The following is a 26,507-nucleotide window of genomic DNA, read 5'->3' as shown; positions in this document are numbered from 1 at the left end:
AAATGTACATTTTACAGAACACTTCTTGTAATTCCAAAATGGAATGATCAGACTACAAAGAGAAAGTTCCTGGGGTTTTAAGAACCCCCCAGAGTCCATTTAAGAGCATACTCCGAGTTGCAGGTGGGACAAACGTTTCATGGACATTTATATGGTTCCTTTCAAAATTCCCCCGAAAGCATTCATAAGAGCTTTGTTTTTTCTTTTTTTTAACTTTTTAGCTTTTTACATCCCCCGCTCCACATCCTTCAGCCTCCGTCGATAAAAACAGAAAAGATATATAAAATTGCAAATGATTTACAGTCTGCTTTTTGATGGCTCAAAAGGCATCAATGTGTAAGAGTGAACGTGCAATTAACTTTTTAAAGCGCTCTATTTTAGACTATAACTTGGAAGATTTAGAACAAAAGATCTCCTTCCAATTCCCTCCAGGACTGTAAAGTTCACCGTACTTTTGTAGTTCTGCTGAGGCAAAAAAGTGTCAAAAAATAAACATTTTTTCCCATAGCTGTTTGCTGGAAAATGTGTGCTCACACCTACGGGTGATATGCAAGCTTGGGTTTCAAGATGTTGGATAGGGATTGAAGCCTGCAATGTAACTAAAAAGAAAATAAAGGTGAAAAGGCGAAAATACCTAAACATAGAATTCACTGATATAAAATAGTGTTGCGCATTTACAGATTTTTTTTTTTGTTTTATCAGATTTTTTTTAGACATCATTTTAGCCTATATAAACACAAACCTCGATGTAGGACAGTCCGTCTTGACGTTTTGAACATGGGGGAACCCCTAAAAAATGGGCAGGTCTTTAAGGAACCCCCTATAATTACTATATCCACAGATCAAAGTATTTTAATGTGATGGTCGTTGGGAAGAAATCATCTTACATTGCTGGCCATTGAGGAGCATGTCACCCTTACAGATAGCTAAACAATCATTGGGGTCATGTAAACTGACCCGAGACACACAAATTGTTCAAGGAACCTCGGAAGGAACCCTGGTTGAAACACTGGTATAGGAAGTCTACTACCTACAAAAGTGCAGCAAAATTGATATTCCAATATTGATGTAATTTTGCAGAATTGTAAAACTAAAATTTTGCTTTGAGATTCTTTGGGAGTATCTTTAGGGTACAATAGTTCCTTTCATTTAGTGGACTTTGATAATTTGATTAGTATAATTTTTGTAATGTAAAAAAGGGCAACGATTTGGCACAAAAACCAGTTCAAGATAGCTATAAGGAATTTCAGTAACCACCAGAAACCATGTAAAGCCATCTACATTTAGCTCAAGTTGACCCTCTGCTTCAATATTTTGAATTATTGGCCCTGATTTATTAAAGCTCTCCATGGCTGGAGAGGATACACTTCCATCAGTGGGTGATCCAGCAAACCTGGAATGGATCTGGTCCAGGACTGAAAACATTTGCTAACAAATAGCAAACGACTTTTAAGAAATCCATTCTGGGTTTGCAGAATTACAAAGCTTTACTGATTTAAATGTATCCTTTCCAGCCTTGGAGAGCTTTAAAAAATCGGGCCCATTAACCCAGAATGCAGATGGGGGCATCCCGTTTTGTTCTGCATTTAGTTCCCTATCCGTCCTCGTCTATCAATGAACAGCCGTCTTATATACTTTCCTATGTGTGAGGACACAGAGGGATACCACTCCCTCATCTCCCTGTCAATAGAACAGAACAACACTGTGGGTATAGTGCACATTTGTTCCCCTGTAACTGGAAGTGATTAAAAAGCAACAAAAATTTTACATCTGTGTATATACCCTAGGGAAGGTTTAGTCCTGCTTTGGGATTGCTGGTGACTCCCACCATAGCGCTGGCGGCAGTGAGCAAGAATGGTACCACTCATTCATTCTCTATGTGCCTACCATAGGAAGAAGCTACATGTAGAGCGGTTCACTGGCATGGAGGAAGCAGTAACTGCATTGTAACCTTATGGCCGGAGAGAACATAGCCTTAAGAAATAAGACTCCTGTCTATCATAGATCAGCAGCGCAAATAACTTTTGTTTGGGGGCACTAAACTGTACAAATAAAATTGAACTCTTCTCAATTTTAAGTAAAGAAAATACATAGGGTTGCTCATAAACTTATTCTACCTGTAGAATGGGAGAGGGAAGGGCAGCTCTGCAGAATGCACAAACCCTGAAACAAATGTACATCATATGTTGCAGCTTCTTTGCTCTCTGATCCAAAGATTGCATGCAGTAGGATAACATTGATGTTCTATTTTTCTCCAACATGGTAATTAATGTTACCCTTCTTGCTGTGCTGTCTGTAAGAACTTATACACCTCCCAAAAAGTGGTGACAGAATTACAGATCTTTGGGAAATAAAACGTTCATGCATGTGATTTTTACCAGTTTGCAGGGCTGTCCAAATCCAGTCCTCGAGGGCCACAAACCGGCCAAGACTTATATAAAAGCAGTGTTATATTTTGGCTCTTTTTAACCACGCCTCACTAAATTTACTGCTGTATTTTAGAGAAACGATAAAAATGTGGCCCTCGAGGACTTATGTTGGACAGTCCTGGATTAAAGTTCAGTCTTAATGTCCAAATGTATCTTTTGTGCCCAGAGAAAGGGTTTTGCAAATCATTCATAGAAATATTGTGGACATGTTTCTTCTTTATTTTGATAATCACATGCAGATAACATTTGAAATGTCACAAAAGCCCAGCTCAATAATTGCAACCATACTGTATCTATCGATCTGGCCCCAAAACGAGAGACCCAATGGGTCACCAACTCATTCTCCTAATCTAAGCCTGATGGATGCCATAAAAAGCTTTACTTCTTTTGAGAAACCCATCTATACACTGTAGAAAAGTCTTCATCACATGTGCCTCCTATTTTCCATTATTCATAAATATGACCTGGACCCTGTAGATAGAAAAGGATAATATTTGTATTGGATTAAAAATGAACCCATAATAGACTCAGAAAATAATTCTTGATGAGGGAATGTTGTCACTGACTCTTTTGGAAACTCGGATTGCTTCATATTTTCAGAATGTACAAACCGCTAATTTTTTGTCTGGAGTGAAGTCCCCAAACAAAGCTTTGTCTGGAATATATTACTCCATGTTATGAGTAGAGGGGGAGGGGGGGATGTGAACGTGAGCTGAATTGGTACATATAGAAAGCCAAGAACTTGTCAAAGCTACTTAAAACTGCCAAAACATATATATGGTTTATACATTACTAGATCTTCATCGTATGTTTATGGAATAGGGAAACAGATAACGTTACACAGGTGAGAATACTCTCTATTTAATGTTGTAAAGACGGAAAACAAAACTGTTAAGTACACATTGACTTATTTAATCAAGAAATATAAAAAGCACTAATTCAATACAACCTGTCGGATGTCACCTTTCAACAGCTTATTGAAGTCATAATGGTGGGAAATATTGATTGACTAATTGTGAATTTTTTCTTGTCTCTTTATTGTCCACAAAGAACCAATTTTACAATTGAAACTCCTCTACAAAATTCTGTAAGACAGATTTGGGAAACATACAAAATTTTAATAGGATCCCCTTAAGACTGATTTAAGATCCCCTTAAGTCAGTGACACATCCCTGATATAGTACAGCATAAAACCAAATACTACCCTTTGTATAGATGGCCAAAGAAAGAACGGCAACCAAAGTATGTAAAATTTAAATACAATCCCTGATATCAGAAAAAGATAGATATCCCTTACAACGTTGGATAATCCATAATGTACATCATATACTTGCAGGAGTTATTTCAGAAAATGTGATCAGCAAATGGTATTTTCCAATGCATTTCGCAAAGATTTTGCTTCCCCAGGAGGTAACTGAATGATCACAAAGGGATAATACTTGCACCATAATCAATAAACACTACTAATAATAATAAATGTATTAAAAATAATTATAATAATCTATTACCCAAAGATGTATTACTAGATGTCTTGCAGAAGCAAGAGTGAAGAACACTGAGCTTACCCATGCAGTACAATATGCTATTTTTTTATGCATATATTTTGTTTTCAAGGCCATGTAGCCTAGCCATGCTAGGCCCAGGGCTGCCCTAAACAATTCCCTTAGCACTAAAGGTGCCATAAACATTTTTGTGGGGTGTATGTAAAAGGAAAACAAGTTCAGCTAGACAATATGGTGCACTCACCTTAGATTCTCCAATGGCCTATTTGTTCCCTTTTTTATTTTAAAATATGAAATGCCAATAAACTAGACTGACTCAGTGGAAAACGTGAGATAAACCAAAGTCATGTCAAATGTTAATGTTTAGGATTCTTCATTCCTCCTGGAAACAAAATGCTTCAGCAACCACTGTCCTAACCACAAGGTCATTCATCCCCCTTTACCACAGTTAGTCATTCATTCAGAGACAAATAAACAACCTTATGCTGTAGTGGTTTTATGAAGCAAATGTGGCTCCCCATGAAATCAAAGTCCCTGGCTGATGCAAGTTTAGAGTTTGACTGTAAACGTATGTGAATTATGAGGATTATTTGAAGAACTGAAAAAACAGTAATCTTTAAGAGTATACTTGCTATTCTTGGTTTTATGAATTTGAATGCTGCCTTAAATTTAAACCTTCGTGTTTTAGAAAATGCAGTGTGTATTGTCTCCAAGTAACAAGCTGAGCCAGAATAGAAAAGCCCAACACTCAGGCTGCTTACTGACCTTCTAATAGTATGGTTCAGGCGTGGTCAATAGATATATATACAATTTCAGCTGCTCATATCTCCTGATCTACTGATTGCTTTGATGTGGTTTTACAGCTTTTATGTTCTATAGGAATGTACAGATTTGTGTTAGGTTCATGTTAAAGCTGAACATAATAAATACATATATCGTGTCTTACCTACCCAAGGATTTGGTCATCCAATGTGATGGATGACACCAGTTTTTTGTTAGCATTATAGAATGTAGAAGGGGTACAGTGGTAGTCTCTTCACCCCCAGCCTGCCGTTGGACTTTAATGGCGTAGCATTAGATCACGGATATATTCATTATCTGGTTATTTTGTTTTTGAACCTACCAGCATGTCTCTTGTAAGCACATTTACAAGTTACATTTAGGTACTTCTGCTTACTGCACTTCAAAAATACATGAATGTAATATTGATAACAAAGCTGCAATAATGTTTGCCTTCATCTGCATAGCGTTCAACTATAACTCTTTTACTGTTATTATTATAGTGGGGTAGTAAAGTCAGGTCATACTATAGCTGTAAAGCCACCCAATCACCTTAAAAGAAAGTTCCGTAGAAGCTTAAGGGTTAATTGTCCAGTTTTTAATTATATCAACAGCTCTTCCTTTTACAACTATATTCTGCAGACACAAGTATGGCAATGCCATAAAGTCCGCTAGAAGTCCTAAAGTCTCATCCCTCTTTCTCACCTTTATCGCACAATGATTGTCCATTTCTTAAAAGACCAAAGTAAAAACACACACGCAAAGACACCTTTATGAAAAAAATATTTTTAATACCAATTTTAAGATTACAAGAGGTATATTTTTAAAATGTAAATGAACACAATATAATTTTAGCAGCATTGTATTATTCAAAATATTTTTTTTACCAATACATCTTTTAGTTAAGCTACATTAATTATTAACTAAAAAAGTCAATTGTTGATCAGTTGGGGTGTAAACACATTGCAAGGGGATTTTTAAAAAATGATGTGGGTAAAATTAGTAATAAAATGTCAGTACAATCATTTTTATAATATATACACTAAAAAGAATCACCCAAAATTTAACTTATTTAAAAAGATACAAGAGATATGTACACATATATAGGTTCATTTCAAGAATATAGCCCACTTGGTAGAGCTTGGCCTTGGAGAGATGGTAGCATGTCACTAGGCAATCCTATATGCCCAGCCAAGATTTTTCAAATAATCAGGTGTCTGCTACAATACAAGGTACCAACAGACTCTAGAACTGCCTGGTCATCTTATGTCTAAAATTATTTTATGGCTAAAGCTTATGGCTTATTTTATGGCAAGGAATTAAAGGTCACTAATTATGTTTCCCTGTAATGAGAATGCTAATGTTCACTCCCCATACATTCTGTCCAACCTTGCTGAGCTGTATATTTGAAATCTAGAGGAAGGCTGAAGAAATTTAGGAGTGATCAGTGAATAGCTCACATGATAGCACTCTAGATCCACTTCTGTTGATAACTGTTTCCAACACTCCCCACAAATAGCATATTTATGTACAGAGGGGTCACAATTTATTCTTCACTTTCACCGCCAGACCCCAAACCAAGGCACTGTTTGGAGTCTGGTAGATGGCTGTTCAGACACCAAGCACTAAATTGCTGTATGTCACTAGCATGAACATTTAAGTCTCCGTTTAACATAATTTATTACCTGTTGATCCAGCTGAACTTTTATTCTTTTACCTTCATTAAATATGGTGACATTATATGTTTTGAGGAAATTGTGCAGCAGCATTGTTACCGTATGGACAGTAATGTAGTTTGAATAGATGCATCGTCTATGTTATTTTTATTTTAGGCAAAGTTACACTTAGGGTTGAGGTATATGGCAGGAGAGGACTTGGGTGGAAGGTTTTCGGTTTTACTACTAGCTGGCAAGCATTCCTGTACCTACCGTGCCATGTCTCTGCTGGCATCAGTAGCTGTGGATTGCAGGGTCGGGGAAGACAAGATGTCAGGACAGTACAGTGAAATTGTATGGGAATGTTTGAAAAACTGCCCACTGATGACAGCTCCCAAATGCCATGTGAGGGTAGTGGGGTTGCCTTGGCCCATGAACAGGCAACTGCCTAACTTTACCATAAGGCACAATTGATGCTTCAACATCCTGTATAGAAAACTAACACACAGAAAATAAAATTTAGTTACAAAGCTGAGAATCTAAATCTATTCTCAGTCCTAAGCTCTTGAAATGTCTCCGCATGCATGTTTCTAGATCTGTTTTATTAGAAACATATTGTAAATGAAATCTAGTGGTTAGGACAAACTGTCCATATCCACAAGAATGTAACACATCATCACTCCTGAGATAGGTATGTTGATATCACTATTGTGTTGTACTTTAGCTGGCAGCTTTATGAAGTTTACATAGAGATTTAGTTGCTTTATTTTGTGTTGATTCTCTAAACAACTAGCCATGACAGCCCTCCTGCTCTACAAACCTGTTCTAGGAGCCTATTAGGGAAATGTACTAGGAGTAAAACAAACTTCGTTCTCAAGTAAAAATGACATAAAGCGGTGAAAATCAAACTGGGAAAAAAATATAAAAGCTTAGGTTACCTTTAGTGAAAATCGCAACCAGATCTGCTGAATAAAAGGTATCTGAACTTGTATTAAACCCAAAAAATAGAGCTCATCCCCTCAGAACAACATAATCTGTAACTGCACCTTAAGGGCAATAGGGAGGCTCTGAAATTAAAGCCCCATACAGACATCATGATTGTTGCTGGAAACAATTTTCGTGATCAATTCCAGTGACATATGAACAAACAAAGTGCTGTTCTGTTCAATAGGGAGGGGATGGAGTAGGATGAGCAACTGGCACCCCACTGTGCCCTTCTCCAAATTAGTGCACAGTGGCGATTTCCAATCAGTCATTCATCAATCCACTATGGCAAGAAAAGCGGGTGGGATCATCGGATGTGTGTACGTAGCTTTGGTCAAAATCTACACGTTAAGAGGCTTAGGGTCTTTTCACGCTTACGCATGACCGCAGTGTTCTACTACAGGCTCAACTGTGCCCACTCACCAGGAGCAGTTGGGAACTGTTTCACGTACGTTTTTTGAGTGTGACTGATTACAGCGCAGTTCCTTAAAGCTACATGTCGCTTTTGGCCATGCAGCTGCTTTCCTCCTCTGCAGGAAGAAATGAATATCAAGTGAACAATAATACTGTGTATAGCACAGTAGTTGAGAAAAAGTGGCAGGGAGCGTCAGTTTACAAGTCTGAAGGTGGACTTATATCTCTAACACATTAACAGGAGTTACTGTACTGACATGAATTTCCTAGTCTTACCGCTTTTTTTCCAGTTAAGTTACACATATACACTAAACATTTTTTTCTCTGTGTTCTTTACGATCAATAATATACCCGTAAATGCAATCAATTTAATACTGATCCTTGTGATCAACTACAATTTAATAAATGCACCCATCCATTTGTTAATTATTCAGTTACTAGTATGACTGTTTTTTTACATTCCACCTAATTAAAATATCAATTGCAGCACAAAAAAATTATTTGGATGTGATGGCTAACAAATCAGAAAAAAAAAGTACAATCATTTTTTGACCAACAATCTGGTCATAAATCTATTGTAATTATGACCGTTTAGACAAAAAAAACCCAATCAAATCAACTGAAAATATCACATATTTATGATGATACAACAACATCAAATTATACTTTAAATTAACTTTTATACTTTACTTTCACGTTATGATAATACTGTGATTACATTTTGGAAATAAAGGCCCCAAGGGAGACTTCTAAAATCAAATTGAAGCATGGCTCTTACTGACAAGGTATAGACAGAATGTGAAATGTACAACAAGGGCAAATCACAAACTTCTTGATTTTTAAAAAGAAAAAAAAACATTTATATATTGTACATATACAGATAGATCACACATGCATTTGTATTTAAAGTAAACGTGTTTAAAGTAAAACATTTAAAGGATTGACCTACCATAAGTGCTGGTAGTAAGATCCATATGGTACCAAGTTAGAACATTCTTTTGACATCACCATTAGTGACCCCCAAAACAAACCTCCCACCCATTGTTTTGCGTTGGATTGTGTGGCCTCCAATGGGGCCATCAAGAGGAATAGAAAATATCTGAAATGTACAATCCTGACACGTTAAGATGTCTCCTGCCCAGCACTTAGGTTAGTAGGTTTTTCCTCACATGCACAGATTTTCCCCACTTCCCTTAAGTATCCTGTACAACTGAAATAAAAGTAAACATACTACATAAATACTGAAAATGATGAACACTGGATATTAACAAACAAGATTTTTTTGTGAAAAAAGGAACATCAGGTTAAGCAGTGATTTTACAGATCACCACCACTGCCACCACTGTTCTCTTTTTAAAAATAAAATTTGTCTGGCTGTTATGATGATCCTTTAACCTTCTTGACCTTTTCCTGGCCTCACCTTGGCAAGCAAAGAACAGCCAGCACACCTAAACACCAATATGCAGAATTTACAAGCCACCATGTAATGTGGTTTTAGGCAAATTCTGCATATCATTGTATTAATATGCTGGTAATTGTATGCTTTCCAAGCTAAACAGAACATGTCCAACATTTCCAAGGTGTCAGGTACTGGATAGCACATTTGTAAATTTCTGATTGCATGTAAAAGTAGGTTGACGTTCAGTGCACTTTACTTTTCAATGTAAGCTCTGCAATTATAGTACCTGTATGCAAATCAAATCCTGGCACCTGTATTGAGGTGTAAGTGAAAGCCTAATGGTTAGATCAGATTACAGTCTACAAAGCTTGTTTTGTCCATAATACACAGCCAGAATTTTCTAGCTATTATGGCATTCAAATTTTCCAACAGAGCGTCCAAACACACAAATTCTATTTTTTTTTCTTTTTTACATCTACTCTTTATGGTGTTTTGCATAGTGTTCTATTGTAAACATTTAGTTTATAGTGCAAGTACTGAACTAAAAACATACCCCTATGATTAACAATAAGAGGTGTATCCAAAACCAAAACCAAAAATTGTATACATTGCAGCTTAGTAGTCTTTCGATGTGGCTGTAATTACTTTTCTTCTTTTCCCTTTAATTTGATCTGGTGAACCTGCCAGAAACATTCTGTGCAAGGGTGACAATGCTCTTTTAAACCATTATAACTATGAGAGAAGGTTGTTGCCCTCGAAATACACATTTCAATGGTCTATTTACTAAACCAAAAGGAACGGCATAAGAGAAGTTCATTGTTGGGCTATTATTACCCTTCTATATATAAGCATATATATATATTAGCTTCAGCACCTGTATCATCTACATGTGTCAGTAATTAAGTGGGAATGCGGCTAACCTGTTTGGACTATAATAACCTTTGGTCATGTGACATAATATTTAGCACCCAGTTTATTTATGCAGTTCCTCCCTACAGTGAATGTTTGCTTTTGGCCTTTTCATTTCAGCCAATGACCAGTTTTATTTTTCCAGAGAACCCAAAGGGCAAGAGAGTGGCGTGCTCTCAACACAAACTATTTCTCAAGCAATTTCCCCCTGAAACTGGATATCCTTGGCTGTAAATTCTGTTCAAATGTAAACTCCGACGCAATTCTCTCATTCATTGTAAGCCCAGTTCACGGTAATTAGTGTTAAACTGCAGGCACCAATACAAATACCAAGAACAAGCAAGCCACAGGCCTGGGAACACAAGAAAAAACAAACACAAATTAGCACTTGTGGAAGGAATCAATTTTCACTCTGAAAACAGCCAGTCATTCAAGCATCAGGTTGGAAAGCTCTTTCCCCTATTGTTGATTCAAGAAAAACAGGTTGCTGGTAGTTTTTTAAAGGTAATTGTTTACAGAATGTTTAAGGAAGAACAATATTGTTGATGCAGGGTCTTAAAGAGTGAATTCAAGCAAAAAGACTATTTCTGTGTAAGGTGCTTAGCCTCTCCTACATTTACCAAATAGACTTCTTGTATATCATAGGAACTCTATGATTTAATTCCCAAGTTGGCATGCCTACTGTAGTCATTGTCCCTGTTGGGTTATTTAATGGAGAATACAACAGGAGATTCTGGAATACCCTAAACTCTTCAAGTGGAATTATAGCAAGGATGCATCACTGTGCTACATTCAAGACATACGAGAATGCAAGATCTTACTCAATTTATCAGGCCACTCCTATAACTGAAATATAATTTGGGGGTAGATTGATACTTTAGGTTATAATGCTACATATTTCATATAACTTTGACATAGAAACACAAAAAATGATTTATATATATAATCAAAATTTTGAGCTCTCTATCTCTTCTTTCACTTCTGCATTGGCCAACAAGTGGGAGAAGGGTTCACCAAGATGAACTTGGCCTTACCTACTAGGGGTGAAGACCTGGTAACTTTTTAAAGTTTCACATCTTTCAGTAATATGGAAACGTCCTAAAGTTTAAACTCTGAAAAATGGCCATTTTAAAATTCTAATCCTTAGTCTACTTCTTTTCGCTTCACAATGGACCTACAGCATAGATAGGCTTACTAAGTAAGCCTGCCATAGCAAATTGTTGCTCCATTTCCTTGATAAATATAAACTGATCACCAGCCCTGGTGGGACCGCTACCTTCTGTGCATGCAAATTTATATTTATATATAGGTCCATAAATATTTGGACAGAGACAACTTGTGTACATTACCACAGTTCATTTTAAATGAAACAAATCAGATGCAGTTGAACTGCAGACTTTCAGCTTTAATTCAGTGGGTTGAACAAATATATTGCATAAAAATGTGAGGAACTAACGCCTTTTTTTAACACAATCACTTCATTTCAGGGGCTCAAAAGGATTGGACAAATTAAAAAGCTGAAAATAAAATGTTCATTTCTAATACTTGGTTTAAAACCCTTTGCGAGATTCGTTTAAGGGTTACATTCTGAAAATTACAGGATAGGGGAGGTCTGGTGGGTAAAAGGGGTGATAGTCTGAACTGGAAAGTAAATTCATGCATACAACTTTCAACTATGTTTGATGGTTTCTAGTATAGGTTGAGTAACATTTACACTTATTAGGATTTGCCAGCACTTGTTGATTGTTATAGGATAATTCATAACCATGAATTATTACTTCTCTCTGACAGGTTCTTTTTAAAACATATCTGTTAAAGAACAACTTTCCAGCAAAACATATATGTCAAGTTGTTACTGGCAGTTTACAGTTATCATGCTGGTAAATAACACCCATCGTATAATATCAATGGGATCATCCTATGGTTGTCAAACTAAAATATTTGCTTTAGCTTAATGTGTCAAAAAACATGCAATTTAAAATATTTCTGTAATAAGTTATGAATCAATGGAAAAATAAGCAAAAGCAAATCTAAAAAAATGTTGAACAATAAAATAGTAACATACCGCAAGTTTCTGTCGAGATAAAAAGTCTTCAAAGCTGAGCTTTAAGTAAAACAGTCCAGGAAACACAAACAGAAGACATGTCGAAGTTGTAGATCCTAAACGGACAACAAAAAGATTTTTAAACCTTACTTCTATAAAGCAATTTTTTTTTTTGGGAAAAGGCAAAGGGCAATAATACATAGTGATCAACCAAAATTACTCATTTACTACAGTAAACTGAAATGTGAATGCTATTGGATGTTGTAGTTGCACATAGTAGGACATGGGTCTAAGGCTATCTACACATGTGCAATAATTGTCATTGGAAAGGATCTTTGACATTCCTTTTCAAACGACAAACAAATGCAAGATGCATGAACAAGAGCTGTACATACAGCACCGTTCTGCTCTGTGAAGAGTGCAGGGGGAAAACGACAGAGCGGCACCCCTGTGCTCTCTCCCCCTTTACTTCCATTACGAATGTTAGTCGTCCATCGTCCATGGATCGTCGTCAAGCACTGTACGTATGCAAGATTCTCGTCTAATATCAGCCCTGAGCCAATTATCGGACGAGGACCATTGCACGTGTGTTCCTAGCATAAGCCTTCACACAAAGGTGTTTGGCTGGATTCTTCATTCATCTAAATAGTTTAAAAGTTTGTCTGAAAATGTCAATTGACCTTTAAGTATTTAGTGTTAATGTATAGGGTGGGTGGGATTAAAAGTTAAAGAAAAATTAAATTATATATATATATATATATATATAAAAAATTTTTTTTTTTTTTTTTTTTTCTTCAGCTTACTATTTGTTAGATGGGGTGGCTGCTTTTTCCTACCTGATGACCCTTTCACGAACACACTTCCTATCCTGGGGTGTGAACAATCGCTCATTCAGCAACATTGTCACCTTAGGTTACTCCCCTAATCTTTACTACAAGCACCTCATTCACTCCTTACCACCATTATACAGAGGAGGAATGTCTTGTAATTCATAGAAGAAAGCTGAGAAAGTAAAATAATTGTCCGAAATTTCAGTTAAGTGCACAGGTAAAGATTGTTTTGCTGGCAAAATTATCATTTATGTTTCTGTGCTGGTACTTAGATTTGTTTCAAGATCCTTTTACAGCCAAGTTAATTTGCAAATACTCACCTACTACACCAAACACATTCCGTATATCGGGAACATATATTGCAAGGAGTGCAATGATTATGTTTAGGACCAGTGTCACAAATATATGACGGATGTATGAGAAGGGGTAATTCGAGAAGAACATCATCATCACAGCTTTTCTGGCCTAAAACATTAAAGGGAAACAGTGTGTAGACAATTAAGGAGTTCATATTTTCCCTATATCACTGACCCCCCTTTTTTTTCACTGAAATTCTCTAGATAACCCATTTTCTCCCACCCATGGAAGTTAGCTGCTCAGTTTGGGAGGCACAATTGAGTTTAGGATCAGGAGACAGCAGAATTTTAGTTATTGCAGGCAACTGTGACCATGGTATGGGCATTCAAATATTTACACATTCCTATTAAGCATGCTTTATAAGCCTTCCTTGACCTTTGTAGCTGAAGGCACTGTGGGGCAAATTATTCTGAAAACTTACAGCAGAAGCTTTCTAGCTCAAAAACCCAACAACCTCTATAGAAAAAAATAGAGCAGCTGCAGAGGGAAAAATGGGCAGAGTACCACCTTATATTTGTACCCACTATAACAATTTACTTACAGGAAAATGTATAAGTGGTACAGTCAGCAGGACAGCAAGTAGAATGGACAGCCTGACGGTCATAATCAGAACATCATTAGGGAGGAATCTGCTGTATCCTTGAAGCAATTCCGACTCAACTTTATCTATAACACAAGACAACAGCGATAAACAATGTGAAATTTAACATGGAACAAATAGGGTCCATTTGGAAGAAATGATTACTGGAGGAATAATTAAAAGCAGCCAATATGTTGCTATATTTTAAAGATCTGAATTCCCACAACTAGTATTCAAAAGTTTTCAAAACATGTTGGTGGGTTAAATCACCAAATGACTTGTAAAAGTGAGATCACTGCATTAATGTTTTTAGATCTTCCCACCATCTGATACAATATTAGTGGAACATTTTTAAACTGGATTATTTATTAATTTTTTTTTACATTTAGGAAAATAACAGGAGAGGCCCCAAGGTTCAATGGTGTGAAGTTCATTCCGTCTTTGTGGATTGTTGAGTTTTTCAGAATAAGGGTTTTAAAATAAGTAATAACCCAGCTAAAACACTGGAACCACTGACACCTGTATGGAGTAATGAAATCAGCCACATTTTGGTAAATTACATATTGAATGGCACATGACTGTTTCTGACTGGGCTACTTCTGGTTACTGAACTTTGCATATAGTTCTGATCCTATTAAAAGGTACCCAGTGTCATGATCTTTGACTTGCCTTAATCACAATAGAGGGACAAAAGCCCAGAGCAAACACCCCACTATGGAGGAAATAGTGATTGATTGTAATGAATACGTTAATTTAATCACCACCTGCTCCTATTAGGTAAGAGTGTTCACCTCTCCTACATGGTCTGTGGTTACATTCTAATTTGGCAAAAAATATTTTATTGATGCATTTCTTTTTTAACATAGGGCAGAAAAAACACTGATATAATACTTAAGGCCCAATTCCATTTTCATACCCTAGACCCTCCTTGTCTTTCCTGAAGCACTGCAGCATTTATTACATACATAAACATGTTTTTAAGAAGAGTCTTCGGCCATGCAAGGACTTCCTCCTGCCAGATGGCAGGTCCTGAATGTGTTTAGAAAATGGTATCCCTTACCTAGGTTGTGCCATTCCCAGGAATATTTTCTTGTAAGCCAAAGATGGATAAATGACCTTTCCGAGGGGGTGGTTTAAATGAAGAAGGGGAGGCTGCACGGAACAGCATCAGAAATAGGTTAGGTAAATACATTGCCAGCTGTATTTTTTCTTTTAAATTTTTCTATCCCCCGCCCCCTCCGGTAAATTTCAAAATCAAAAAGTGAAATAGGGCTTTAGGTAAGATACCAGTATCTTAACACAAACACGCTTGTTGTTTTGTAGAGTTTGTACCGTAAAAAGTGAGGTAGCCAAACAGTGCAGAAATAAAGTAGACAATAAAGCTGAGGGATATTCCGAGGTTTGCCACATTCTGCATCCTACTCTTGGATGGACTGTAAAGTAAAGAAAAGACAAAACCAAGTTAGGATTTACAGCATAAATTCAGTCGAAATGTTTTTGTAGAATTTGGATGGAGAAAGTAAAGTTTAGAATAGTTTTTTTTTATTGCTGTCAGTTTCCTTATTAGTGGGATTTCACTACATCTCCTGTCCTGATGAAAACGGAAAATATGCATTCTAGATGCCTACCTTTATTAAAGGAGAAAAAAAATACCGCCTTTGACGGTTGTAGGGCCAAAATGTGTCCTGATTGGATGATATCACTTCTATCCAGCTTCCAGAGGTAACTAAAATTTTGGAATTCTTGTAACGTACCCAGGTTATAGCCATTAACATGGCAGAGGGTGAATTTCTCCAATGGGGACCCAGACAGCAATAAAAACTTGATAAGGATATGGGCACATTTGCACTCAAAAACTAGAAAAATGTTTTTGCTGCAGTTCTACTTTAAAACAAGTGAAAAGCAGTCTGAGCAAACTTGTTGCTTGGTTTAGTTACTATAAACAGCAGTAAACTTTTTTATTGGTTTACACACTTGGCCAAGTGATAAAGCAAGTGGGTCCCTATCAAACTCCAGGTTGATTTAACCCACAAAGTAGGAGCCCATTACTAAATTATAGCCTCAACCTCAAGTGTTGATATATGAAGACAATGCCAGAATGAGGAGAACTGCCAGTGCGTGAATTCCAATTGAATTGTTGTGTAATGACGTGAGAAAAATGACTACTACATGCTAATTGCGTAGCTTACTGCATATGATTTGAGATATTTGTTTAGCGATCAGTTGCTACAAAAAAATTATTTGCTAGTGATTTAGGAATATGACTTAAGTGTTAAAATTCTGCTTTGTAGCTTTTACATGACTGCCAAGTTTTCAGCAATTCTGCCGCCAGGATTTCTATCTTTTTAGCAGACACATTTTCGAGCATTTTTGACAATTGTCTCTCCCATCACCTGAACCACTGATTTCCTGCCATCCTCTATTTAACTAAAGGACACAGCAGAGGTTTCAGAAATCTGACCCTGCTAGAGGAGTTGGATTCTGTAGTGTGTTCAGAAGGTGGTCTCTCATAACAGGGAAGATCAGTGGTTTAGATAGTGGGAGACTTCAGTATTAACTTTTCTATAGGCATCTTTTTTTACTGCAAAAATTAGGCTGGGAGGGGTTTTACTCCTTTCTACTAAAGCCAGTTAAAGGTATACGCACTCTGTCACAAGAAAATATACGGGGTTAGCCATTGCTGGTCACCATTTGAAGACACTACTTGCCTGACTCTGAGAACCAATTATTTTGGAGTCATAGACATTGAAAAAAAATGACTGTAAAACAATTACTTCTTTACCTATTCTAAGTCAGCAACTTGGTTATCTTTAAAGCCACATGACAGCCAGAGGACTAACCTTCTCAGACAGATCAACAATTGCAGCCTCCAATATTCTTTCATGACACATTTCTTTAAAGAGGATCTAGACCCGGACAACTGTACCCTTCAGTCTGTGAAATGGGTCAGCTGCAAAGGATATAGCACTCTGTCATTGATTCCAAAGTGCTGTTTGTTGAAAGGATGTTGCAAAATTGATGAAGATGTAAGTCACTATCAGGCTTCATGTTCTTTTCCTTAAATCCCTAAGCTTAACACTAACCTAACTTCTAAACTATTTCCATTAAATTCTTGCAGCAGAATCCATACCTTTTCCCAGTCAGGAGCAGCACCATGGAAAATAACACCAAATACTAATAGCACTGATATTCCAACACTAAAAACTTAGCTTTTAAAGCTTCTAAAGCTGAAGATATATAACTAAAGACACACCTCCACTGTGCTTTTTACCTAATAATAATAATAATAATGCCAACAATAATTTAAATAAGACTTCTTTAAATCAGACTAAGAACAACAATGGAGGAATATAATTAAATCCACAAGAATCATATGTTGGACCTAATCTTTTCAAAATAACCCAACATTGAAAATAACAAGCAACTTAAAAATAATGAGCATCATGACATGATATGAAAAACATAAAAACATAAATGAAAAGTAGCTTTTGCGTGTGTGCATATAACCTACCTTCGCAGCTCACAGTAAATGGGCAGGACAGATGTATGGCACAGAAATGAGAAGGCCATGGTGGGTAATGCAAATGCACTCTAAAATGAGAGACACATGGGAATGTTTAAATGTAAATGGTGACATATAGATGCAAATGAACTGAAGCAAGGTATCCTAATAGCCTGACAACACACAGAAGTAATGTTTATTGCCTAGGTTTAGTAGCCTTTGCAACCGGAATGGTTATGGTCATGGTTTTTACATTTTATACATAGTAAAAGCCTTCTCTAGAAGCAGGCGCAACAAGACATATATGATTACCCTTATAAGCCTCTTTTACTCTTCTATATGGCTTACTTTGGTATTGAGAACTGACTTTATTGCTAAGTTCCACAAACTGCCAATCTATCAAATGATTGTGTCTGTGAAGGGTCTCATTTATCTAGGCCATGGGATAGCTAGTAGCAGTTAGGCTACGTATACATGTGCAATAGTTCTCGCCCGATAATCGGCTCAGGGCCAATTTTAGATAAGAATCTTGCATGTGTACAGTGCTGCAAGTGAAGGGGAGAGAGCACAGCGGGGTGCCACTCTGTCGTTCTCCCCCTCCTCTCTCTATGGAGCAGAATGATGCTGTATGTAAAGCACTTGTTCATGCTTAATGCAGTCGTTAGCCGTTGGAAAGGATCATGAAAGATCCTTTTGAAGGACAAATATTGCACGCGTGTACAAAGCCTTGGACACACATTCAACTGCCCACTGAAAAGCTCAAAAGAATTTGACAAGGTGGCTCTGGTTTTATGTTGTTTTCTATGGCAACAGAGCCACTTCAGCTAACAAACTCCATCAGAAACAGGCACAGCGACACAAAGCTTATCAGCAAATAAGATAAACAAGAGAATAATGGCAAACAACAAATTTCACACTCCTCTTATCCAGCTGTGACAAACTATGTGCAGTTACTGTGCACAGGTAGCTCTATCCCAGATAATAACCAAAGAAAGCCACTTCATTGTGTTATGTTTGTAACCCAACACCACTATAAAAGACTGTGGTTAAATCAGGCTTGACAAGAACAAGCATCCTTGGATTACATTTTTAAATGTCCCCAACATTTTAAATCCCACCATCGGTCAGGCTCAGTGAAACCCAATTCCCCCTGGGGGCCCATTATCCCCCTGGATAGTGCCAGCTTTTGAAGTTCAGAAGATCAGAAGATCTCTCAGCCTCCATATCGGTACATCATCATTATTATGCCAAGGGCCACTTAAGATGATCTATGAGAGCGAGATGCCCTGATCAGGTTTCTTTGTCCCTTACTGCCACTGTGCTTTGGCTACATCATTGTTATACTTGAGGGTAGATGGTTTCATTTTGGCGCACAGGTTTGGCGGCACCAAAAACCTTTTAAGAATGTACAAATATAGTGAGTGATGCTCCTGCCAGCTACTTGTGCCGCTTACTCCATAGAGAGAAATTTATTTTACCTGTTTACCAATCATTTGCTTCTATTAACAATTTATTAGTGGTAATTTTAGCAGCCTTACCGAGCAATCTAAAATCTCCACTGTAGTAGTTGTAGTCAATTAATTGACTGACAAATTGGCAAAAGTGTTAAATCTCACAGCAGTAGGAGATAACAATTAACTACATAGACCTACCTCAATAATCTGTTCTAATAACTGTCTGCAACCTCTACTGCTTTCTAAAGCTACGTACACACGTCAGATGATTCTCGTCTGATAATCGTCTCGGGGCTGATATTGGACCAGTATCTGGATTGTGTACAGTGCTCGTCGTTCATGGATCCGTCCTGGTGGATGCAGCGGGGTGCTGCTCCATCGTTCCCCTCCTCCCCTCTCTATAGAGCAAAATGGTGCTGTATGTACAGAGCTTGTTCATGCATTGAGCAGTCTTTTGTCGTTAGAAAGGCTACAGGAAAGGATAATGCCCTGCACTTAATCTCTACCCAGTCCTTTTGCTGCTGACATATGCCTTCTAATGCCCTCACCAAGTTTCTTTTAAATAGTTTATATTGTAATTGGAGTTTCTATTGCACTGCCCTTATATATTACCATCGAGCCTTAAAAGTGTCTGCTTGACTGACCAGGCGGAAGAGCCTTGAAATTCCCAAGTGTCAACTGTCCCTCCCACCTGTAGCATAGGAACTAGGAACAACAAACATGATAAATGGGAGCGCAATTCATGAGCATCATGGCAGACACAATTGTCTGATCACTCCAGTGTTTGTTTTATCATTTTTTAGGGTCCCTGTGTGACATTTAAAGTAAGTATTCATTTGATCAACAGATGGTGGCACACAACTCAGGAAATACAAAAATATAGTTCATGGTTACTATTAATGTATCAGTATGTTCTTTACCCATTTATCAAATATTTAAATCAATCAAAAACAGCAGAAAAAGGCAGAAATGAAGTAACCATGTATTAAGTTTTCCCCCAGCCCTTTTAGATGGGTGCACCACCCGGCAGTTTTCAGTAACCATCTGGCAGTTTTTGGGTAGTTAATGAAAAGTTGGGTCACAATACGGGGGCTGCCATCTGCCTACAATTTTTCCCACCCAGCTTAAAAACATTTCTTGGTTCAATACTAGTATTATTTTTTCCCAAACTCACCTCTTTTGAAAATGCAAAAAGTTTAGGTGTGCATTCCGAGCTGTTGGATACCTGGTAAAAACAAAACAAAAAAAACTGTGTTTTAGACTATATGTAATAGATAGGTACAAATTTAACACAAAGTTGCAAAACAATCAGAGGTTATGGATTCATGAGAGGAGTTGATGTTTATTGCTGCACCTTATCCACTTATACCCAGAATCTCAGGTTTCACAGGTGACCGTGAAGCATCTGCCAGGTGCCCGCCAATCTCCACCCCACAATTCTATTCCCCAAATGGGTATATATTACCCCCACCTTGGCGATTTTCTACGGGCAATCACCTAGAACGCATTCTATGTATTCTAAGATAACTTGAATCTGATCAAAATGTCACATATATAATTAGGGTTTGCAAGCAAGTGACAGACAGATACAGACAGTGACACAGGAGGAGGAGAGGACCCTGCCCGGAAGAGCTTACAATCTGGGAGGTGGGGGAAGTAGCATACAATAGGAGGGGTGGGTATGGAATGGAGGGAGGTAATGAGGGTTTTAAAAGACAGAAGATGGGTAGGCAAGTTTGAAAAGATGGGTTTTGAGCGCTCTTTTAAATGAGCAGAAAGTAAAAGTAAGCTGAATAGGACAAAGAAGACCATTCCAGAGAGTCAGGGAAGCTCTAGAAGTCTTGTAACCGTGCGTGTGACAAATTTATGAGTGAGGAAGTCATTAGTAGGTCATTGGAGGAGTGGCTGGGGGGGGGGGATTTTTCTACCAGGTCAGAAAGGGAAGTAGGTCAAAAACTGTGGGGAGATTTGAAGGCAAAGCATAGGAGCTTGAATTTGATTCTAAGGTCAAATATTGAAAATATTACCCAATTTCCCCAACTGGTAAGGAATCCATTTGTGCAACTCATATCTCTGACAATTTAAAGTGCATCTAGTCAAAAGAGTAAATAGTTTAAAGTGTCCTGCAGACACAACAGAAACTGAGGGGGGGAATCTCCTTTAAGACATTTGTCCCTGGATGAATACATTTTAGATTTCCTATCTCTTCCATTTCTGGTGACAATGGCCACCAAAACAAAAAAAAGATGGATGGGGGACACCAAAAGCAACCAAAGCCTTTCTCATCCAAAACATTAAAAATTGTTTGGCAACCCTTGAAAAAACCTAAAACAAACACATCATACCAGAAAGTACTTTTTTATCATACACTGCAATAATGCCATTACCTCCATGTATATCATGGTATGGTTCAAAGGCAGGGGACAGGGAATGGACCATTTTTTAATCACAACCTAAGGAAAAATAAAAAAAATATACAAACATTTAGTTTAAGGGTAAGTCAAGTCAAAAGTTAAAACACAAATGTGTATGCATTGTTGTATGTTTAAACCTATTGTACACAGGACAAGTGAATGTTATAAAAAAAATTGGGAGCAAGCAGGTAAGTTTTTTTATTGTATTTCTTTTCTGCAATAAATAACCTGGCTGCCTTTTTGCTAGGTTTAAATCTATTTTAACAGGATTGCTATCTGAAAAAATTAGATAAGTGTTTAAGTGTATGTGCATATGCTCCAAAATTGGAACAAACATTAATTAAATTAGGAGGTCTCAAAATTCTGTCAGTTACTTGAATGATCAGCAACAATTTACTAACATGATTGATCCAAGATCTTAAGATTCTACACCCACTATTGATCACTTTTGGACATTTAAATTTAGAAATTGAAAATCAACCACAGGTCAAAGAGAAATGCATTCATAAATAGGGAAAAATAAAACAGCTGATTAATACCTATAGCTCACAAAGCTGAAATTCTACCATCTACAACTGGGAGCATGAAGCCATTGCTGTCAGTGCTTTTGGGTGTCTGTTATCTATACTTTGCTCAAGCATGTGTCACTAGATCACCTTGAAATGACACATTCACTTATCTTCTCTGCCACTCATCTTGTGGAAGTTCTTTATAGAGTGTCAACACTGTCATACTCTGAGGACTAAAGAAAACTAGTCATGTCCTCTGGGGACATACATTACCTTTAATCTTTACCTTTGGATCTGTACAAATATATGTCATTCTTAAGTACTAAAACATAGGACTTTAATCTGTAAAAGTCATCTCTCCAAAAACCTCAAGACCCAGCCGATTAGATCCACAATCGCCCTGTAAATATTTCTTTTGCAGTTTATCACCTTAATAAAGTAGATGTAAACTGTAAATAAATAGTCTGCTATTTAAAACAAAGAAAAGAAAAAAAAATCAAACTTTTTATTTTTTCTTTTATAAAATCCTATTGCTTTTTTTTTATTCTGTGTTGAAATACAAGAGTGGACCACGCTTGTACAATGTGAATCTACATGGCTACTTGTGGTCCAATGGAAGCCCATATGACATAGCAGAGTTTGGGACAGAGCTCTGTTCTTTTACAGGATGGTCAAAAAGCTTTTCTGTTTTTTTTTTCTTGCCTTCACTGCGGAGTCATCCCTTCATTTCAGTTTGTAAATTCCTCAAAAAGTAAAGGAATTCTCCTAAGGAATTAGTAAAACCTGGACAGTTCTCACCCTTTCTTTGCTACAAAATCTGTTTTGATGTTGTTTTTGTCCCTGTTCAAGACTTTTTTACTCTTTGTCCCAATAAACACACTGGGGGTAATGGCTTGTACGCCTTACACCTTCTAAAGCTTTGACTTTGTGCATTGGCATGCACTGTGTTAAGACAGCCCATTCATCTGAATAGACTGCCCAGCACACATATAAATTGTGCATGCTGTTTTCTTGGAAACATACTGAGCTTAGACTATGTATTGTGTATTATGTATTAAGAATGAATGGCAATGCAAAGCACCAACGCAAGTTATGTGCATTGCTACTTGCTGGGATTGCATAGGAGTTTCTGTATGTAAAAGGTGTGAGTTGTTACAACGCACTAATAGGAACAGTTTCCTTCTCTCCCCAACAAGGTGACAGCCAACAGCTAGGCAAATCTAGTGGAACAAAACTTTGAAACCTGACAAAGGTTCCAGCCCTTCCAAACTCAATTCTAATCTAGCTCAGACTAAAATAACCTCTTAGATGCCTAAATTTATTTTTCCTTTTGATTTCTGCAATCTTGAACACGAGAAGAACAAATCTGAGTCATGTATATGGACATGAATGCAAATAACCCTAGCTTTTCAAAAAAGAACATAGAAACGCCATATTACAAACATTTTAGTAAATGCAAACTTGTATTTGCATGAAAAAAAAATGTTAATCTGCCCAAATTATAAATTATTGCAAAAGATTTGCAGGCCTAACTGTATAATGACTGCATATTGCACGTACAACTCCATCCTACCAGTCACAGGAAAGGTCACATCAGTGATATATACACAGCAGCTGGTGAAGGGGCACAAGTTATGTGACCCCAATTCATCAAATAAAGGTTAACCTTTTTACAGCCAGCTGAAGGTGTCCTGTTGATAATTTTGTAATATGAACATTTCCTCATCAAAAGGCATTCAATTGATAAATCTCTAAATTTGCAAACAGTGTGATTTGTGCAAACCTGAATTAAAATAGTTCAGTTGGGAAATGGGGTCTCTACATTCAGATTTTTGTAGATTCATATAGTTTCCAAAGTCATTCTGCATTAAAACAATTACTAATAGTTATAATATCCTTAAATTATAAGCCCAGTTTATTTGGATGTTAGTTTGTAATAAAAAAAAAAAAAAAAAAAAAAAAAGATACATTTGTAACAAATTTCCCCCCTTCATCTTGGCTTGTTATCACTAAGGGGATCTGGACACTCATATTTGTCACATCATATCAACCTTATTTATACAATCAGTATATACCCATATGTGCTCCCCAAGTTGGTCATAAACAAATACAAATTTATCGAACTCTCTGTAAAGCGTTGTTGGGGATAAATTTTGTATTCTATAGTTAAATCCCTGGCACTTGTTGCCCTGGGTGTATTGTATCAATCAAGCAAAGTTGCCTCAACAAAGTTTTTTCATGTCTCTCAGGCACTCAGGGCTTTCTGAAAGTCTAAATTTTGGATTACACAGCACAAATCTGACATTAATTATTAAATAGTTTTACTACTTATAAAACACCTATTTTCATATATATATATATAATTTTTTTTTTTTTTCGCACACTGCTAAATGCAGGTTCTGTACCCTCCTTTGTTGCAAAACTTCAATAAAACTGTGCTTTTAAGGCATTAGCTAAGACCTAATGTGTGGTTGCATTTTATTTCTAATACATTTATTTTTTAGCTAGACTTTGCCTTGGATCATTTCTGATTTTAAATCACAGAGAGCACACCCTATTAGGAGCCCCCCCCCCAAAAAAAAAAAATTGGTGTCACACACACACTGATCTCCTTACTCGTTGACTAATAACAGCATGCTCAATGGACTGGGTGACAATCCATAACCAGGCTTGGTCATGACATTGGAGAGTCAGACTCCACTTACAATATAAAGCTAAATTAGAGAGAAGCACAACAAAGTTGTTTCTGGCTAATGACGCAAAACATGCATCTTGTGCAATAACAATTAACTGTTTAAAATAAAATACAGGTTCACTTTAAATTCTCCATGAAGCAGTTTGCAGAAGTCTAACAATCATCTGGGTGCAGCACATTTCGTTTTAAGAGCTGAAAAATTTGGGCTGAGCCCAAGTTAGCCTCCTTCCCTTTCATACTTCTACAAGGTATAAAATGATATGTGTTCTCCATGGATACATTAAAATATAAAGACTTCCTAATAGTAGATTATGAAAATTCATTATTTCTTGCCTGTAACCGCTACGACCGAAAACACAGGACAAAAGGGGTAGGCGATAAAAGTACATTAGGAGACATAAAAAAAAAATTGTGCTGTTCATGATGGACTCATTAAAGAAGTGAAAAGGGAGTAAGTCATTTTGGCCACTTAAGCCCCTCGGAAAAAAAAAAAAAGTAAAAAAAGAAAAAGTTATTTTAAGAACTTACCACAATGGCAAAGTAGACCATAAAGAAAAATGACAAACTACTTGTGTAGCCAAGAAAGCCTGTAAAATAACAGTAAAATAAAAAGCAATTTATATGGAACTTGATCTTAATGCAGGGCTAAGGGTTTACATTTCTGGTATGTTTTATTATACAGTGTGTGGAATCTGGAGCTTACAGCTCGGAATAACAGCCGGCCCAGTGCCTGTCACAGATCATTCATGTCGTTTAGTAGGGCTGAATTAGGACGAGCTTTGTCGCTAATGGAATGCCATAAGTAAGGGCTGCCCTTTAATGTTCCCCTGTAAAGATTTTATTTTTGTATAACAGACAACATACTACCGCAGCCCAAGAAATGGCTTAACAAGCCAGGACCCCTGGCTGAAACAAATTAAAGGATTTCAAATAGAAAAACGGTCTTGTGGATTTGTATGGGCCCCCCCTTTTACTTTGCCATTCCTTGCCAGCCCATTAAAAGGGATTTTGAAAAGGATTTTTTTTTTACTTACCTATTTTGGGAAGCAGTGCCAATGGGAACACAATGCAGACCAATGTGATTAATAAAACCAGTCTGCCATCAAGGTACCAAGCCCTGAACAAAAAAAAACAAAAAACGTAAAGTGATGTACATGGTTTTGCATATCTTGTTTATGTATTTATTTAGATTTGGGACTTATTTTCTTTTTTGTTTTGTCTTTAGGGTTACTACAATCAATATTTCAGCCAACAGGTAGCAAGCATAAGGCAGAATCCCTTTGCTATGTTCATATGTGCACTAAAAACAGCAGTTCTGGTTCAGTTTTTGGCAATTAGCACCTTGCTAGCTGCTCACATCTCTGTGCTGGTTCTTAAGGACTTAGTATTTAAACATGTGGCAGTGAGCAGTATTGAACTTCTTACTGTTGCTCGCATTCATTCTCTATGGGCTGCAAAAAGTGAGACGCTTACATGAGGCTTCCGGGAATGAAAAAAACTCATGTAGGCATGGTATTCGACCTAGCCAATCATGATGGCAAAAAAAATTGAAGGGGACCAGGTCAAGATTGCAGCACCAGAGACTGAGCAAGAAGAAGTGAGTTCAGGTAATTGTGAACAAACTAGTAGGTTTATTTTATTCCAGAAACAACAACATTTGTCCATTCTGCAAAAAAGAATCAGTCTGATCACAATTTCCTTTTTTTCATATTGAGTAGTTCTGCTATAAGCTTACAGCCAGAAGAATGAAGACATCAAATGGTGAAATAGAAATACTGCTGGGGGCCACACTGGATTTAAGGATGGTATTACACCAAAATCAAATTTCATTGCTTGTTTTTTTTTAAATGTGTATTCTGTTTTTAATTAGTGCCTTGGATTGTTTATTACTTATTAAAGTATTAAATATGTTTCATACTCACTCATGGTGGTCACCTGATATAAACCCTGCAATGGCAGCTGGCAACTCAGACTTGATAATGAACAGATAGGAAGACATGGCTGCAAAGAAGATAAAATATATAAATTACTATAATGATCCAGTGAAAAC

General features: G+C 37.0%; 1 protein-coding gene across 3 annotated transcripts in view; it reads right to left on the bottom strand.

Moving 5' to 3' along the window:
• SLC38A6 (solute carrier family 38 member 6) overlaps window positions 1-26,507 on the bottom strand; it is a 62,548-nt gene that overhangs the window by 9,863 nt on the left and 26,178 nt on the right. The window contains exons 6-16 of one of the 3 annotated variants that reach the window (XM_072429101.1): window positions 26,380-26,458; window positions 25,492-25,574; window positions 24,986-25,044; window positions 21,227-21,292; window positions 20,014-20,064; window positions 17,395-17,474; window positions 15,216-15,316; window positions 13,845-13,969; window positions 13,267-13,411; window positions 12,138-12,232; window positions 3,206-3,514 (exon numbers count right to left, since the gene is read on the bottom strand). In XM_072429101.1, coding sequence (XP_072285202.1) covers window positions 3,488-3,514; window positions 12,138-12,232; window positions 13,267-13,411; window positions 13,845-13,969; window positions 15,216-15,316; window positions 17,395-17,474; window positions 20,014-20,064; window positions 21,227-21,292; window positions 24,986-25,044; window positions 25,492-25,574; window positions 26,380-26,458 — 911 coding nt within the window. In that variant the 3' untranslated portion in view covers window positions 3,206-3,487. Of the gene's footprint in view, window positions 1-3,205; window positions 3,515-5,481; window positions 10,425-12,137; window positions 12,233-13,266; window positions 13,412-13,844; window positions 13,970-15,215; window positions 15,317-17,394; window positions 17,475-20,013; window positions 20,065-21,226; window positions 21,293-24,985; window positions 25,045-25,491; window positions 25,575-26,379; window positions 26,459-26,507 lie in introns of those variants that run through there. The other 2 variants (XM_072429098.1, XM_072429100.1) reach the window with 2 other exon arrangements.

Source organism: Pyxicephalus adspersus, chromosome 12, assembly GCF_032062135.1.
Source record: "Pyxicephalus adspersus chromosome 12, UCB_Pads_2.0, whole genome shotgun sequence".
Taxonomy (NCBI): domain Eukaryota; kingdom Metazoa; phylum Chordata; class Amphibia; order Anura; family Pyxicephalidae; genus Pyxicephalus; species Pyxicephalus adspersus.
This window is presented reverse-complemented; position numbering and strand designations above follow the sequence as displayed.